Source organism: Ochotona princeps, chromosome 11 (genome assembly GCF_030435755.1).
Source record: "Ochotona princeps isolate mOchPri1 chromosome 11, mOchPri1.hap1, whole genome shotgun sequence".
NCBI classification, from domain to species: Eukaryota; Metazoa; Chordata; class Mammalia; order Lagomorpha; family Ochotonidae; genus Ochotona; species Ochotona princeps.
Genome location: NC_080842.1, coordinates 23,980,304 through 23,995,573, shown reverse-complemented (window position 1 = coordinate 23,995,573; position 15,270 = coordinate 23,980,304). Strand labels below are relative to the sequence as shown.

The 15,270-nt window shown below is 39.3% G+C and overlaps 1 protein-coding gene across 2 annotated transcripts in view; it reads left to right on the top strand.

Moving 5' to 3' along the window:
- SNX25 (sorting nexin 25) overlaps positions 1-15,270 on the top strand; it is a 122,046-nt gene that overhangs the window by 60,168 nt on the left and 46,608 nt on the right. For both annotated transcript variants that reach the window (XM_058669916.1, XM_058669917.1), the window contains one exon: positions 11,516-11,586. In XM_058669916.1, coding sequence (XP_058525899.1) covers positions 11,516-11,586 — 71 coding nt within the window. The remainder of the gene's footprint in view (positions 1-11,515; positions 11,587-15,270) is intronic.

Genomic DNA, 15,270 nt, shown 5'->3' with positions numbered 1-15,270 from the left:
TAAAAGAAGAAATCACACACACCTCAAGTGAAAGTAGTACACCATGTGAAAAATCAATAAATGCACACAAACTGCTAAGGCAGAGGTTAGCGTGGGTGGAGAAGGAGATGAAAAACCATGAAGTATAAAACCGAAAGAATCCTGGCAGGCTTTTACAAAAAGAATAAATGAATATAAATTTTTTTTTAAGATGAAATGGAATGAGGCTGATTAGACAAAGAAATGTTCTTAGAACTTTCAGGTTTATGAGAAATAAAGGTACATTGATTTCTACATAGTTCCTTTTGTTGGTGTCTGGCAGAGGGCACAGAGGTAGGAGTTAAATGTGTCAGAAAAGTCACATTGTTTTCAGTTAGGAGGAAAGGTAATTTAATATTAGTAGTGTCATTTTGCCATAAAACTGGCTTATGATTTCTCTGAAGTGAAAAAATTCCTTTTATGTTTGTAATTGGACTGACACTGGCACTGTGGGTAGCTGTATCTGCTTTATGAGTATTAAAACCACATATCAGTTTCTATAAGGTACTTAGCCCAGTATCTGGCATATTCCCAAGTGTTAACTCCTACTGGTATTGCTATTGTAATTGTTGTTAGACAAAGGGCAGCGCATATGTTTAAGTTGTAAGCGCTAATCAATGACTGAAAGCCAGCGGAAGGGCACTGTCAGGTTCCGGACTTTGAGACCCAGTCGGTAATGACTCTTCTCTCCACCCTCAGCTCCAAAGCCTATTAGGGCCGGAGAAGACAAAGATTCAGATATCACTGTTACTATTGATGGGTGATGGAGAGTACGATTCTTATTGCAAGCGATGTCCTTTCTAAAACTCTAACTTAGGGTTAATCTTCTCCATCTAACAGAGCAGGACCAGAACAAACCTCCTTGTCCTGGATTCTCCCTCCCTCATCTCCCTGGCAGGCCCCTAGCCTATGTGCTGGAGGCTGAGAACACTTACCCTTCAGAGGAAGGAGGAAAGAAACGCTGTGCACTGCTGAATTCTTCCTCCCCTGTGATCATATTAAAACACTCCTCCTGTACCGGGGAGGAGTGAGTGAGCACAGAGGGACCAGAGACTGGGGCGTCCCGTACTGGAATACACCACCAAGCATTGGAGGTATCATGCTATGTTCATCCTTAAGAAAACAAACTAGTTGCTACTTAGCAATAAAAAAAATGTCATTTTCAAGCTCTGTTAGAGAGGTAGTAAACAGTGTTGGAAGGTAATATGTTGGCAGTTCTTGGCACCTTGTTTTTGGGCAGGGTGAGAAACTCTGGCTTGAGGTATTTGCTGATCTCTGTGGAGTTGGTATCCAGCCACAGCCAGTATAAAGCCCCCAGTACTATGCTGCTTAGAGTAGAGTTGGCAAGAAAAGGTCATTAGTACACTGCTTTAGGTGTATCCTGTTGTAAGAGTGCTTCCACAGGTTTGTGGAAAAGTTGAATTTAAAAAGTTGATGTTAGTGTGAAGAAGTGGAAATACAGGCATGGTTTTTTCATAATACACCTTTTTCATGAGCTTTTTTGAAGAGCTTTTTAAAAATATTTTTATTTTAAAGGCAGATTTTATGAAGAGAGAAGGAGAGACAGAGAAAGGTCTTCCATCTGCTGGTTCACTCCCCAAGTGGCTGCAATGACCAGAGCTGAACTGATCTGAAGCCAGGAGCTTCTTCTGGGTCTCCCATGTGGATGCAGAGGTCCAAGGGCTTGGGTCCATCCTTGACTGCTTTCCTAGACTATTAGCAGTGAGCTGGATGGCAAGTGGAACAGCCAGGATACAAGCCAGTCGCCCATATGCTCCAGGCATGCCACTACGCAGGCTATTAAACACTTGCTAACTTTTAAGAATACGACTTATTAAGTTGTAAATTTGTATAATTGAATTTTTAATAATGATAGATTGAATTCCTAAAATTCAACGACCAGCTTTTGCAAGCAGACGTAAGCCTCATGAACTGGCTGTAGCACAGTGCTGAGCGGTGGCCACATGTGCCCTGCCTTCTGACAACCCTGTGCTGGGCAGAAATGCAGTTCTTCCAGAGCCATCACAACAAGTCAGCCTGTAATGATCAACCAGCTACCTTAAGTACACCTGGCCAAGAGCCTGGATCAAGTAGGCCTGGGCATAATAGACCTGGTTTTTGGCTTTGTTCCTTGTAAGCTGAATGACTTTTGATGAATTGTTTAAGCTCTGAGCCTTAGTTTTAAATGTGAATTGGACAAAATAATTCCTATTTCATGGGATTATTGCAATAATTAAGTGAGATTATACAGGTGGTACTCTAACAGAGTTCCCAGGTCATCCTGTGCTCCTAATCAGAATTTTAAAGACAAACAAAACAGTTGCCAGGAGGAGGCAGCAGAATTCTCAGAATCTGGCATGAATAGGATTAACATCTAAGATGGGAGAGAGCACAATATTTTATTTCAGGAAAAAAACTTCATCCCAAATTTTTATGAAAGCAACTGGGACTTTTGCAATATAGATCATAAAAGCAATCCACTACCCAAGGCATTCAGTGTTGTGCTCCAGCTATTAGTTTGGGCCCCCCCCCGCCCCGAAGTCCCTGGGCTAAAGGCTTCTCTCCAAAGTGGCACCACTGGAGAGGGTTGAATCCTCAGCAGGTGGCTCCTAACAGGAGCCTGTTGGGCCCCACTCACTCTGTTGGCTGACTGCTTATGTCTTCCTGCCCCCGCACACACTCCTACCAGGGCCTGGATCTTGCCATTTGGACTTTCAGCCTCTAATACTGTGAGCTGAAGGAACTGCTCTTCCCCCTTCATAGAGCCCTCATTTCAGTCATTTTGTTGTAGTAACAAAAAGCTGACTTACATACATTCAGTGAATGTTCTAAACAAAATTGCTGAATGCAAGAATGAAGAATGAAGCCTACTACTGTACATATAAGCTTTTAATTGTAATACTGACAGAAATATGAGGGACACTAGAAGTGGCTAGATAAATAGAGAACAGGGAGAACATTTAACAACGCAGCTTGGGGACTGTCTCTGTGGTACATGCATTAAGAGGACACCTGCAGTGCTGGCATCCAACATGCATACTAGCCAAGCCCTGACCGTGGGACCTTTTGGGGAGTGACCAGTGGGTGGAAAAAGCTCTCTGTCCCTGCCTCTGCCTCTTCCTTTCTGTAACTCTACCTTTCAAAGAAATCTTTAATAATAATTATACACCAGCTTTTTGTGTGTGTGTGTGTGTGTGTGTATATATATATATATATATATATATATATATATATAATTACATGGTTATTTTAAAAAGACAAATATATATATAAATAAGATTAAGAAAATAATTTGTTAACTGATAAAAGCTGAACAATTAATATGCTTTCAGGTTATGAAATATTTTACACTAAACATACTTTGTGAAAATATAGCTCAGAACCTGTTGTTACCTTTGGTAGTATTCAAAGACAAGAAAGCATTTCAGAATACTTTTTCTTTGCTCATAATATTGATAAAAACTGTCATGACACCTAGTGTTAGAAAATAGACAACCTCTTTTCCTGCTAGTAGGAGTACAAATTACTACATTTCTCTTGTTCTCTCTCTCTCTCTTTTTTTTAAGAGTTATAGAGAAAGGTGGGAAGAGACTGGTTTCCTTCACACATTTCCCCAACAGCCAAGGCTGGGCCAGTCCACCTGGGAGTCAGGAGCTTCTTCAGGTCTCCACTTGGGTGCAGAGGCCCGACGATTTGAGCCAGCCTCCAGTGCTTTCGCAGGTTGTAAGTAGGAAGCTGGGTCAGAAATAGAGCAGCCAGGACTCAAACCGGCGCTTACCTGGAATGCCAGTATCTCAGGCTGAGGCTTGGCTTGCTTCATCACCATGTTGGTCCCAAATCATTACGTCTCTGCAGCACAGATTACAATGCAAATGTACATTCTTAAATCCAGTTGTTACCATATAATAATTTATCATGAGAAAATGATTGTGAATGTGTGGAAAGATTTTTCGAAGCATGTTTCCTGTATTTTTTCTTTAATTCTTGCTTTACAATTTATTTTAAGAGGGAGAGAACATTCTCTTATCATCCGGTTCATGTCCCAAATACCCACAACATCTGGGGATGGAAGTCAAATTGAAGCTGGGAGCTGGCCAAAGCAGGTGGGCTGCATGGATTACCTGAGCCATGATCTGCCCCTTGATGTCTATATTGAAAGAGAGCTGGAATCCAGGTGTTCTGAAGTGGGATGCAGGCATCTTAGCTTGTGTCTTAGCTGCTGGCCAAACATCTGCCTCTAAGGCTGGAAATAATCAAAATGCCTAACAATAAGGATTTGGTTAAAAAGTTAATAAAAGGGTTTGGTTAAAATTTCATCATTGTATAGAATTAGTATAATTATATTTCAAGATATTAGCTATAAAAGTGGTAAATAAAAAGGTCCTAAGACATTATACAGAGCATAAGCTGAATCTCACAAAACAAAACGTTATGCTTGCATTAAAACGGTTATGTAAAATACACCATATGTTAATAGTGGTTAACTTTGAATGCTGTACTTTGTGTATTTTCTCATTTGCTTCAATGAAGATATGTTACTTTAAAGAAAAATGAAAATTGGCTCAGACAGAGAAAAGTAAACTTTGCCCAGCCATTTATCAGGCTGGAATAAGAGACACTAAGTCCAACAACAAAGAAATAGGAAACAATATTTCACTTGAGTAAATACAGCTACAAAATGTCATAATGATCCTCCTCTTTGAGTTATTCACTGAGAAAATTTAATATCTATATACTATGAGAGAGCCCAATACGATAACTCAGTGGCTAAATTCTTACCTTGCAAGCACTGGGATCCCATATGGTCACCAGTTTGTGTCCCAGCTGCTCCACTCCCCATCAGCTACCTATTTGTGACCCAAACCTTGAGACCCTGCATACACAAGTGAGACCAAGAAATTCCTGGCTCCTGGTTTTGGATCGGTTCAGCTCCAGCCCATGCAGCCATTTGGGGAGTGAACTAGTGGACAGAATATTTTTCTCTTTGTCTCTCCTTGTAAATACGATCTACCTTAACAATAATAATAAATAAATCTTTAAGAAATACTATCAGACATTTTTCTGTTTGGAGTTCTGTCAGCTTCCTGCTCTTGCCAGAAGATTGTAAGAACAGAGCATGATACATGGCATAGCCGTAACTTATAACCCAGAGACAGGGCTACAGATGAGTGTTCTAGACTAAACCTACCATCTTAACTTTGAAGTTTCTGAGGAAATAGAATCCTCATGTACCTAAAGTTGATCATTTAACAGGTTCTGCCATGAACCTACTTCAGAGTGCAACTTGAGGTGTGGTGTTCTGCTAGATGTTAAGATGCCCATGTCTGATAGCAGAGTGCCTGTGTTCAGTTCCCAGTGCGGACTCTTGATCCAGCTTCCTGCTAATGTACGTCCTGGAGAGCAGCAGGGGATGGCTGAAGTAATTAGGTTTTTGATTTATTAATGATTTTTTAAAAATCTGTGTAAGATGTGCCTACATGAAATTTTTTTGGTTTGGTATGTAAATATCTTGGAAATAAATTCTGGTAGAATCCTCAGCTACTCTGAACTATAGACAGTAGAAGGGCAAGAAATGCATACATTTCTGAGGTGATTACTTTGAAGTCCTGTGTAGCATTCCACATAAATTTCATGTTGGCTGGAAGAGTTCATAAACTGAGAGCCAGGACGGAGATGCAGAGGGTCTGGAGCAAGTTGTGTCTGTGGCTTTGTCCTTGTCCCCAGGGCAAGGAAAACCTGTGATTAGGATCTTGCCAGAGTTAGAAGACAACATAATTCTTGTTCTGTAGCTTGTCCTTCATATGAATTACATTATTATTATATATTTAAAAAGTCAAGAATCAAGGTAATGTTTGCAATTATCAGTCCTCATGATTCTTAAACCCCACAGCAATAAGGCCGAATGCTTCTCTGGAGGAAGAAAGTTGGTGACTGCCAGGAATCCTGGGGTGTCTGGGCCCTCAAGGGTTTCCAGTATTTGGATATGGAGTTGTGTGGTTTTGTTGAGAAAGTGAGAATGCAAAAGCTACTTATTCCTTGTCTTTGTAGTGTCAAGTGATTGTGACTTCAGCAAATTCAGTGATTATTTTTGGATGCCTACTATGTGTAAAGCATGATGTAAAGAAATTCTGATGTATCTAAAGATGAATTGGTTATGATTACTTGGAATCCATAATGGTGTTTGTAATCTGGGAAAAAAAGACCCATGTGAATTTAACAAACGAAATAGGATGCAAGATAGTAAAGGCCAGAAGTGGAGTACAGAACGAAAGACGTGGATAACAGCAAATATTGCCTCACAAAAGAGGAATCTGAAAAATCCATACAGAAGCCTGTGAACTGATGAGATTACAGCAGATAAGTGGTAGCAGTTTTATTTAGGAAGGGGAAGAAATGGGAGAGACAGTAGAATCGTTCAGGGTATTGTGTGTGGTCTGGATAGGCAGAAACAGTATTCAGGAGGGATGTAGAAGATTGAGAAGATCTGGCATAGGCCATGTTTATATATTTTGAACAGTCTTGATAAGAAACATTGACTTGTATTGAATTTTAGAATAGGAGGAAAGAGATTACGGACCTGAGCTTTAGAGTTAGGCAACCCTAGTGTAATTCTGGCTCTAGTACTTAAAAACAATGGGACCTTGTGCAGATTTATTTATCCACTTGAACTCCAATTTTCTTTTCTGTAACATGGAGAAATTATAGCAACTTAATAGGAGGAATTAAGTGAGATCATGTACATCAAACTATGTTGACAAGGATCTGGTAGCTACTGAAAGGAATCCATGAATGCTAGCTGGTATTACCTTATAATTTTATGGTTTCATTTTAAAAATGAGCCTTACTCAGATGGTATGTTTTTTCTTCATGTTATTCATGACTTATTTTTTCCAAAGCATGAATCATTCAGGATAGTAAGAGAATAAGTTGTTCAGGGTAATTATTTCTCCACAATAGGTATTAGAGGTATTAACTCTTATTAATGTTGCTATTTTAATATGCATTGAGTGCTTGCCATATGTGGAGTGCCAGGCGAGATACAATAGGAGAATACAGGGCAGGGTTCCTATATTCGAGAGGCTCCTGATCCTGTCGGAAGAAAAAAAAAGGTGAATTTTTAATGCAGATAAAGGTACCATTTTATCGTAGGCTAAAAAATGTGTCATTATTTTTGGAATGAGTGTTACACCTTAAAATAACAAGATACATTATTTTCTTTGTTTGTGAAAGTGTGATTAGTAAATAAATTGGTACTATTATAAAGCAGAAGTAATTTAGGATTTCAGAGAAGACATGTGTTGAAGTGTATTACAGGCACTGGGGAGAGCCTGAGGGAAGAAGTAGTACAGGTAAGGTCAAGTTTGGTGGACAAGCAGAGTCAGAAGGAAACAAAATACGAGTAAGAGCCCACAGAGCAATAATTTTGAAATGGCACTATAGAATTGATAGAACACTTTTGTTAATATAAAGAGAACAGATTTCTTGTAGATATAGATACAATTCTAAGAATCTAATAATGCTTCCCTCGCACATTTAGATCAAGAAGAAAAGCTGCATTGAATAAGAGAGTCAGTGCAAATTGTGCGGGGAATGGCAGGCCAGAGCAGGGAGTTACTCCTCTGGGCGCGTTAGTGGAGATGTTAGCAAGGGAGGGATGAGATGAAAGTGGTCTTGCAGGAAGATGTTCTGGCAGAAGTGCTCAGGGTGGTTTGGACGGGAGGGAGGATTGGAGTCAGGGAGACAGATTGTTTAGCTGTTGCAGGGACCTGAAGAACGATTTTCAAGGGCTAGATCCTAGGCCTGGAGACAAATTTTTACTGGTGGAGTATCTAAGATGGCAAGCTTTTGAAAGGAATAATGGTACCTAGCACAGAAATAGACAAGGAAAGCTTTTTGAGCAGGAAAGGTTAGTTTGAATCGTTTGTAGGTAAATAGGTAAGTAGTTTAGGAAAGGTTGATGGGGCCAGCAGTGTGGGATAGCTGGTACCTGCAGCACCAGCATCAAATATAACTAGTTTGAGTTCTGGTTGCCCAACTTCCAATCCAGCTCCCTGCTAATGAACTGGGGAAAACAGCGGAAGATGGACCAAAGGCTTGCCCCTAGCACCACATGGGAGATCTGGAGGAGGCTCTTGGCTTTTGGATTCTGCCTGTCCTAGCTCTAGTCGTTGCAATCATTTTGAGGCGTGAACTAGCAGATAGAAAATCTCTCTCTCTCTTTCTCTTTCTCTCTCTAATTTGCTGCCTTGCAAATAAATAATCTTTATAAAAAAAAGTTAGGAGAATGGCCATAATTGCATCATTTTAGCACACCTGTGCTAGCTTCATCTTTATTTTGCCTTGTTGCTTTGGTTTATATATGCGTGTTTACATATTTACAATCACAAAGTACATGCCATTTCTCATTTTAATTTATTGTGCCATAAAATCCACTCACGCAACCTTTATAATTTTTTTTACTGTTTAAAATGTATACAAAAGGAACAAGTTTTATGTTTTTCATATATATATGTATATATATATATATTTATAGTTCTGAGAGTATAGTGATACCTCCCAGTATACTTTCCCTGTATAATTGGCTGAGTACTTTTACTTTGATCTGTCCTGGAGCACCCTGAAAACAGGAAACACAATGGTGGGCTCATTCCTGTGGGTCCAGAACACAGGAAAAAGTACCAATCGCTTATTTAGTGAAAACATAATTTACCAAATAGATTATGTCCATATTTTTCTTTGTAGAAGGTGCTACAACAAACACATGTATACATGTATGACAGTTGGGTGTTTTGCTTGTTGATTTTTTTCCTTTTTTTTTTTTTTTTTGCTATCTAGGCCAGAAGGTCTGTCTGCAGGATGTCCAGGTGGCAATGTGTGGGGCTGTTTGGAGGTCCATTCTTGCAATTGGGCTGAGAGTCAGTGTTTCCATTAGTAGACATGGTTTCCACCACGTTCAAGGTTAAATTAAGGGCTTAAATCCTGAAAGGATACAGGTTTATATCTGCTTTTTTTTTGATGAACAATTACTGTACATATTTATTTTTGTCACTTTACATAAAATTCATCAGATTTCTAGTCATACAGGTCAACAAACACATTCATTGAGAAACTCTGTATACAAACAGCGTCGTATTTTCTCAATGCTTTTGCTAGCGTTTTCTGCAGTTTTCCTCTGAGATGTTATATCTGCTTTTTAAAAGTGGTTTCCCAGCCATCTTGTAGCTAGCAGAAAAATTAACTTAGTTAGCTGTCTTTGTGTTTTGCCACTATTGACAGGAATGAAGGTGGTTGCAATGGTGTTGATCATCAGTGTTCTAAGGAGGCCATAGTTTGGAAAACTGTCGTGTCCTCAAGGAGCTCCCTCTATCGGTTGGCCTTTAGTCATGAGATAACGACTTAGAGGGAGTTCTGCAGTTAGGAAGCTATTTTCATCCTGCAACCTGTCCTGAAATAGAGTGTGGGGCTTTTATGAGGGCTTGTTGACATCACTGGAGATCTAAACTCCTCCTGCCTTATTTCTGTGCCATCCTTAGCACTGTGGCTTATCTTCCTGGTTTCAAGGTGATTGCTGTACCTTTATCCAACAGTTTTTTGTCTCATATAGAAAAATGAGGGAAACTCAATGACAAAAGTTTGAAAATGCTTTTCTATGGAGTTTGCTCCTTGAGAAAACTCCTGGAATTCACCTCCTAGCAGATTCTGCTTTTATCTCCTAGGCTGGGACTCTATCAAGGGGCCAGCGCTAGAAAGAAGGTGATTAGCCTTGTTAACTGGGTGCATTGCTTTGCTTGATGAAACTGCAATCCAGTTAGTGAAGAAGAAAGGGAGAATGGATGTTAGGTGTGCAATGGGCTGCATTTGCCACAGCTTCCAGGTGACTTGCTGACAGTGTTTTTAACAGTCTGTTCATTGAGATAGTGAGAATCTGGCATCAGTATTTATATTGCATGAATGAAAAAAAAACCAAAATTATGAAATCCTGAGAAATCCATGAATAGCTCTAATGTGATGAGTTTGTGTTTCTCCTCTAGATTTAGTTGAAAAACAAAAGAATGATTTTGTGTCCTAAAAAACAGATATAGTATTTCACCTTACAATGCTGCAGATTTTGTGTTCAAAGTAAGAATTAATGTTGAATAACTTTATTATGAGCAGAATCTAAACCAATCAGTAATTAAGGGCTAAAGGAAAACTAAAGACAGGACGCGGCCCAGTGGCCTAGCAGCTAAAGTCCTCTCCGGGATCCCATATAGCACTGGTTCTAATCCTGGCAGCCCCATGTCCTATCCAGCTCCCTGCTTGTGGCCTGGGAAGGCAGTCGAAGACAGCCCAAAGCCTTGGAATCCTGCACCCGCGTGGGATACCTGGAGGAGGTTCCTGGCTCCTGGTTTCGGATTGGCACAATGGCCACTGTGGTCACTTGGGATGTGTGAACCATCGGATAGAAGATCTTCCTCTCTGTCTCTCCTCCTCTGTATATGACTTTGCAATAAAAATATATAAATTTAAAAAAAATCGTAGGACAGATCAATTAGGTTAGGACAAGAATTGGTAATCATTGCATAGCCTTTAAGCACTTGTACTGACATATTTCCACATCCAAAACAGTTGTAATTCCAAAGTGGTTACCTAACAGCTAAAAAAAATTTTTTTTTTAAAAAAAGAAAGAAATTGTGTTCCCGACTCAGAGACCTTCCCAGGCACATGTAAATGTGTCTGGTTTTCTGTTCTAATGTTCTCAATTCCCAGTAAGTGTTAGAATTTCCAGCGTAGCTTTATAAAGTACTGATGCTAGAGTTCCACAGATTCTATCAATTGAGGGTGGACTTCTAAATGAGAAGTAATGGGAACGTTAACTGAGACAGTGACAATGAGGCTGGGGCGAGAGGATAATTTGAGAAGAATTTAGGGCAATGCTACCCAAAGTTCATGCAATGATGGAATTTCCTTTTGTTTTCAGTATCCAATATGGACCACAAGCCACCCATGAGTATTGAGCTCTTGTGGCTATTGAGCTAGTGTGACTGAAGAACTAAATTTTTAATTAAGTTAATGAGACCATGAAATTCATGGTCACCCTATGGGACAGTGTAGATTTAGGAGGTAGGGTCAGTGGATTCTGCCTCCCAAGGAGTACCAAGGAGAGGCAAGCCTTGAGGAAAAGAAGCATTTGTGCATAGCTCAGTTTCTAGTTTCAGTGAGAGGGCAAATGATAGTGCTTCTGACAAAAGGGCTGTGAGGTATAGGGCTTGGGGGAGGATAAGGCTCATGATGCTTACAGTGTGCACTCAGGAATGACCACCAGCACATGGTTCCATGCCCAGCATCCCTTGGGTGCTCAATCAATGTTGGATTGTTGTAATGCGACATGAGCAGAATTGACAACTCTCTTGTATTTGTTTAGCATGCAGACAGGTCTGCAAGTATCCCTGAAAACTGTTTTTTTCTTATCAGTCTTTTCTCTTTCTCTCCTCCCCCCCTTTTTAAAAAATATCAGGTATCAAATTGTAGTGGAAATAATCCAAGCAACTACAATTAGCAGCTTTCCTCAACTGAAGAGGCACAAGGGTAAGAGCCAGTTTGTTTTCTTTAGTTACTCATTTTTAAAGTCCTAAGTTTATCTCTGTTCTGCTGTACCCTATCAGACTTAGGCAAAATGAACATTTTTTTCTAAGTTAAATTTCAGTATTTTGAATCTGTTATCAAATAAGACAATAAAAGAAAGTTAATTTGATTTCATCCTAACATTCCTTTTAGAAATTTCATATATCTGAGTTATGATGTTTTAGAAAAAATAAAAATCATTGAGCATATAGTGTTTTATGCTGTTTTTTAAAAAAAACTCATGATTTTTTCTCATTGAAATTTAATCTTATTATTCACCAGTTTTCTGTCTTGAAACATAATCTTTATAGTCATTTAAATAATTCTAGTGAGTTCACATTTCATAATTTGCTTGATCTGTTCCTTTTGTCAAAAGTTTGGATTAATAATGTTTTTCCTATTTCTATTGTTAGGGTTTTTTCAAAACCATTTCTTGAAAAAAAAACTTTAAAATATTTTAAAATGCCTCTCCTGATGAAGTAGTAAGATTTTTAATTTTTAAAATATTTATTGGGGGGTAAGGAGAAGGGGGGAAAGTGGGAAAGAGAGAAAGACGGGGGGGATTCCATTCACTGGTTTGCTTTCTAAATGTCCATAATATGTGCCGGCCTGGCCCAGGAACTTGAAACTCAATCCATGTGTTCCAAGAAAGAGAGAGGGATCCAAATATTTTTGCCATCATCATCATCTACCTTCTCTGGTGCATTAGCAAGGATCTGGAACCGAAAGAGAAACAGGGAAACCAGAACTCAAACCAACAGTCAAAATGGGGTGCAGGCATCCCAGGGGCAGTTCAGCTTGCTGTGTCTCAGTGCCTGCCCCAGAATAAAATGCTTATTCTGGAGTGATCCTGAGGAGTCATTACAGTGTAAGGGTGTCTCTCAACTCCTTTACAGGTTGCCTGGTGCTATCCTTTCCTGCCTTGTGTATATGGAATTTGAGATGTGTTCAAATCTAGAATACAAGGCAGGGCTCGATTTTCAGTGAGAGGCAGCAGTGCTGATGTAACGTATTTCTAGATTTGCACAAAAATTTCCAGGCCCCCGAACTCCCTGCCAGAAAGTCAAGGGATGAAAGAATAGAGGAGGAGTTGGGTCACAAAATTGAAAGCAAGCTTCTAGCACCTAGAGGCAAAGGGAAGCTGGAATTAGGGACTTCAAAATCTCTTTCTAAGTCACTCATGGAAGGTAGGAGTATGTTAAAAAGGAGTGATGACATAGACTATAAAGAGTTTCAGAAAACAAAATTATAAAAAAATAAATTCCAAAATGGGGCTGCCGCTCCTGTCATAACATAGAATGTGTTGTGATAGGCTGTGCAGAGGAGACGTGTTGTACATTGATGGGGGAAGCTGAAGAAAGTAGAGATAGAAACCAAAAAGTGTGTTGGTTGTTTTAAAGCTGTTTTTTTTTTGGTCAAGGGTGAAACATGAGGGACCTCTTTGTTGTGCTGGCTAACACTGACTGATCTGTTTGGGGTTTGGCTGTTATCTCTCCCCTTCCAGACTTCTGAGAAGGTCAGATAAACAGTTTAGGTTCAGAGTGGTGATCCAGAACTTCAGCATGATTGACTTTGTATTCATTCGGTATGTTGAGCAGTCGTTAGGAGTTTGGTCCAAACAAATGGTCTTCTTTAAATTTTATTGAATTAGATTAACTGTCAATGTCAGCCCAGTAAGGAAGATTGTGGAGATACTGTCCTTCAACAGTCTGCCCTGGTAACCTCCTAGGGAATGATAGTAACAACAGAAAGCTAAAACAAGATGTCTGCATTCACCAAGTCCCTAACCTAGACTGGAGGACAGACAATAAGCAAATAAAGTACACAGTATTCAGGTGGTGATATGTGCCTTGGAGAAGAATCAAGTTTTTTAGTGCAGGAGGCAAAGGGAGGCGGCAAGGAATGCTGGTTCAGGTGCTAGGGTGCAATGACTAGTCTATTCAGACAGTGGGTGGGGGAAGACTTCAGCAACTTCAATGTCTGAACCCATTTTAACCCTTGACGGTTATTTTACAAGACACACCCTCAGGGCTACTTCTTACTTTGATAGCTTCATGTTCTATCAGAGCTGACCTTGCAACTCTCTCCTGATTTCTGCCTGGCTCCTCTTCAAGTTGTGAGGAAAAGCCAACTAAACGAAACACACTTGAGATCTTGGAGCTATTTTGCCTTGGATCAAAAAGCATAGGAGCCTAGTTCCCTTCCTTCTCTGAGGCAGCCTTTAGCAGTACTAGTCCTCACTAGCCTCTATGTCCACATATGATGTATCAGCAGATTTGAGACTGTCTTCATTTCATAAAGTTAAGTAGCCAGGATTAGCTCTTACGTACTTAGTGCTTAACATGAGAATGTGTGCCCTTGTTTTATACACACACGTGAGTGTGTATAATATATATATATGTGTGTGTGTATATATTTGTGAGCAAATGAACTAGCAAGAATTAATCTTATGGCATGTAAAGAATTCTTGATATGATTTGTAGCATTCAGATTATTTTCTATATATTAATTTTATTTCTTTTTATTATTATCATTTTATGATACAGTTCCATATGTGATTTGCTTTATCCTCTCTCCAATTCCCTCCCCATTCACTGGGTTTCCCTATATCATTACTATAGTATAGTTCTTCAGCATGCAAATTCTTAAAGTTGAATAATAAGTCTTACTTTACAGAAGCTGTTTGAACAAATAAGTTTCCCTTTCAAGTTTTAGTCTAAAGTCTAATTCCATAGTCCTAGTTTGTTGGGTTAGGCCTTTAGCCAGAGGATCTTTGCCCTTCTTAAATTATAGGATGCTTCTTGCTTACTGAAAACTGGCTTTAAATAGTCACACAGCTTTAGGGTTGAGGAACAGTGATGTCCATGCCAGGGTGCCTTCAGGTTGGGTTGAGAGTTTCTGATTTATTTAACCTGTGTGTCAGTGAGAATCAAAGATACACCATACAGTAGTCTAGAGAATAGCTCAAGTCTTGAAAGTCTTCATTTAGGGGTTGGTATCTAGAGCTACACATACATCAGGCAAGCCTGTAGAGGGGAAGAATGAAGGAGATTGTATTTGTTGCATGGTGTTAGCTGTCCTTTGAACTTTGGCCATTCAGTAGATAGAGGATGTATACTCAAGAATTTGTGGATATTGTGGCTTTTCATTTAAGGGTATGTATACAGTAACTGTGTAATAAAGATTATCATATCCAGATGTGAAGATACAATGCAGTATGCATCTCTACTTCCAGACTAAAGATGGACTCCCAATGAAACTTTTGCTGTATCTTGACAATAGGATGCCGGACTCTGCCATTGTCCATGCCCACAATGATGGACATATGACTGTATATGAAGAAGTATACTACAGTAATGATATAGGGGAACTCAGTGAGCAGGGAGGGAATTGGGGAGGGAATAAGGGAAATCCCAGGGCCTATGGAACTGTAGCATAAAATGATAATAATAATAATAACAATAAAAAGAAGTTAGATTTAAAAAAATTAAAAATAAAGTGGAGCATTCCAGAAAAAAAAAAAGAAAATTTGTGGAGATAATCAATTTGGTATTATTTCACCGAATAAATTGTTGGGGTTTTTGTAGTCTCAAATAACAAAAACTTAGATGCGTGACCAAAGATTTTTTTTTTTAAAGATTTATTTTA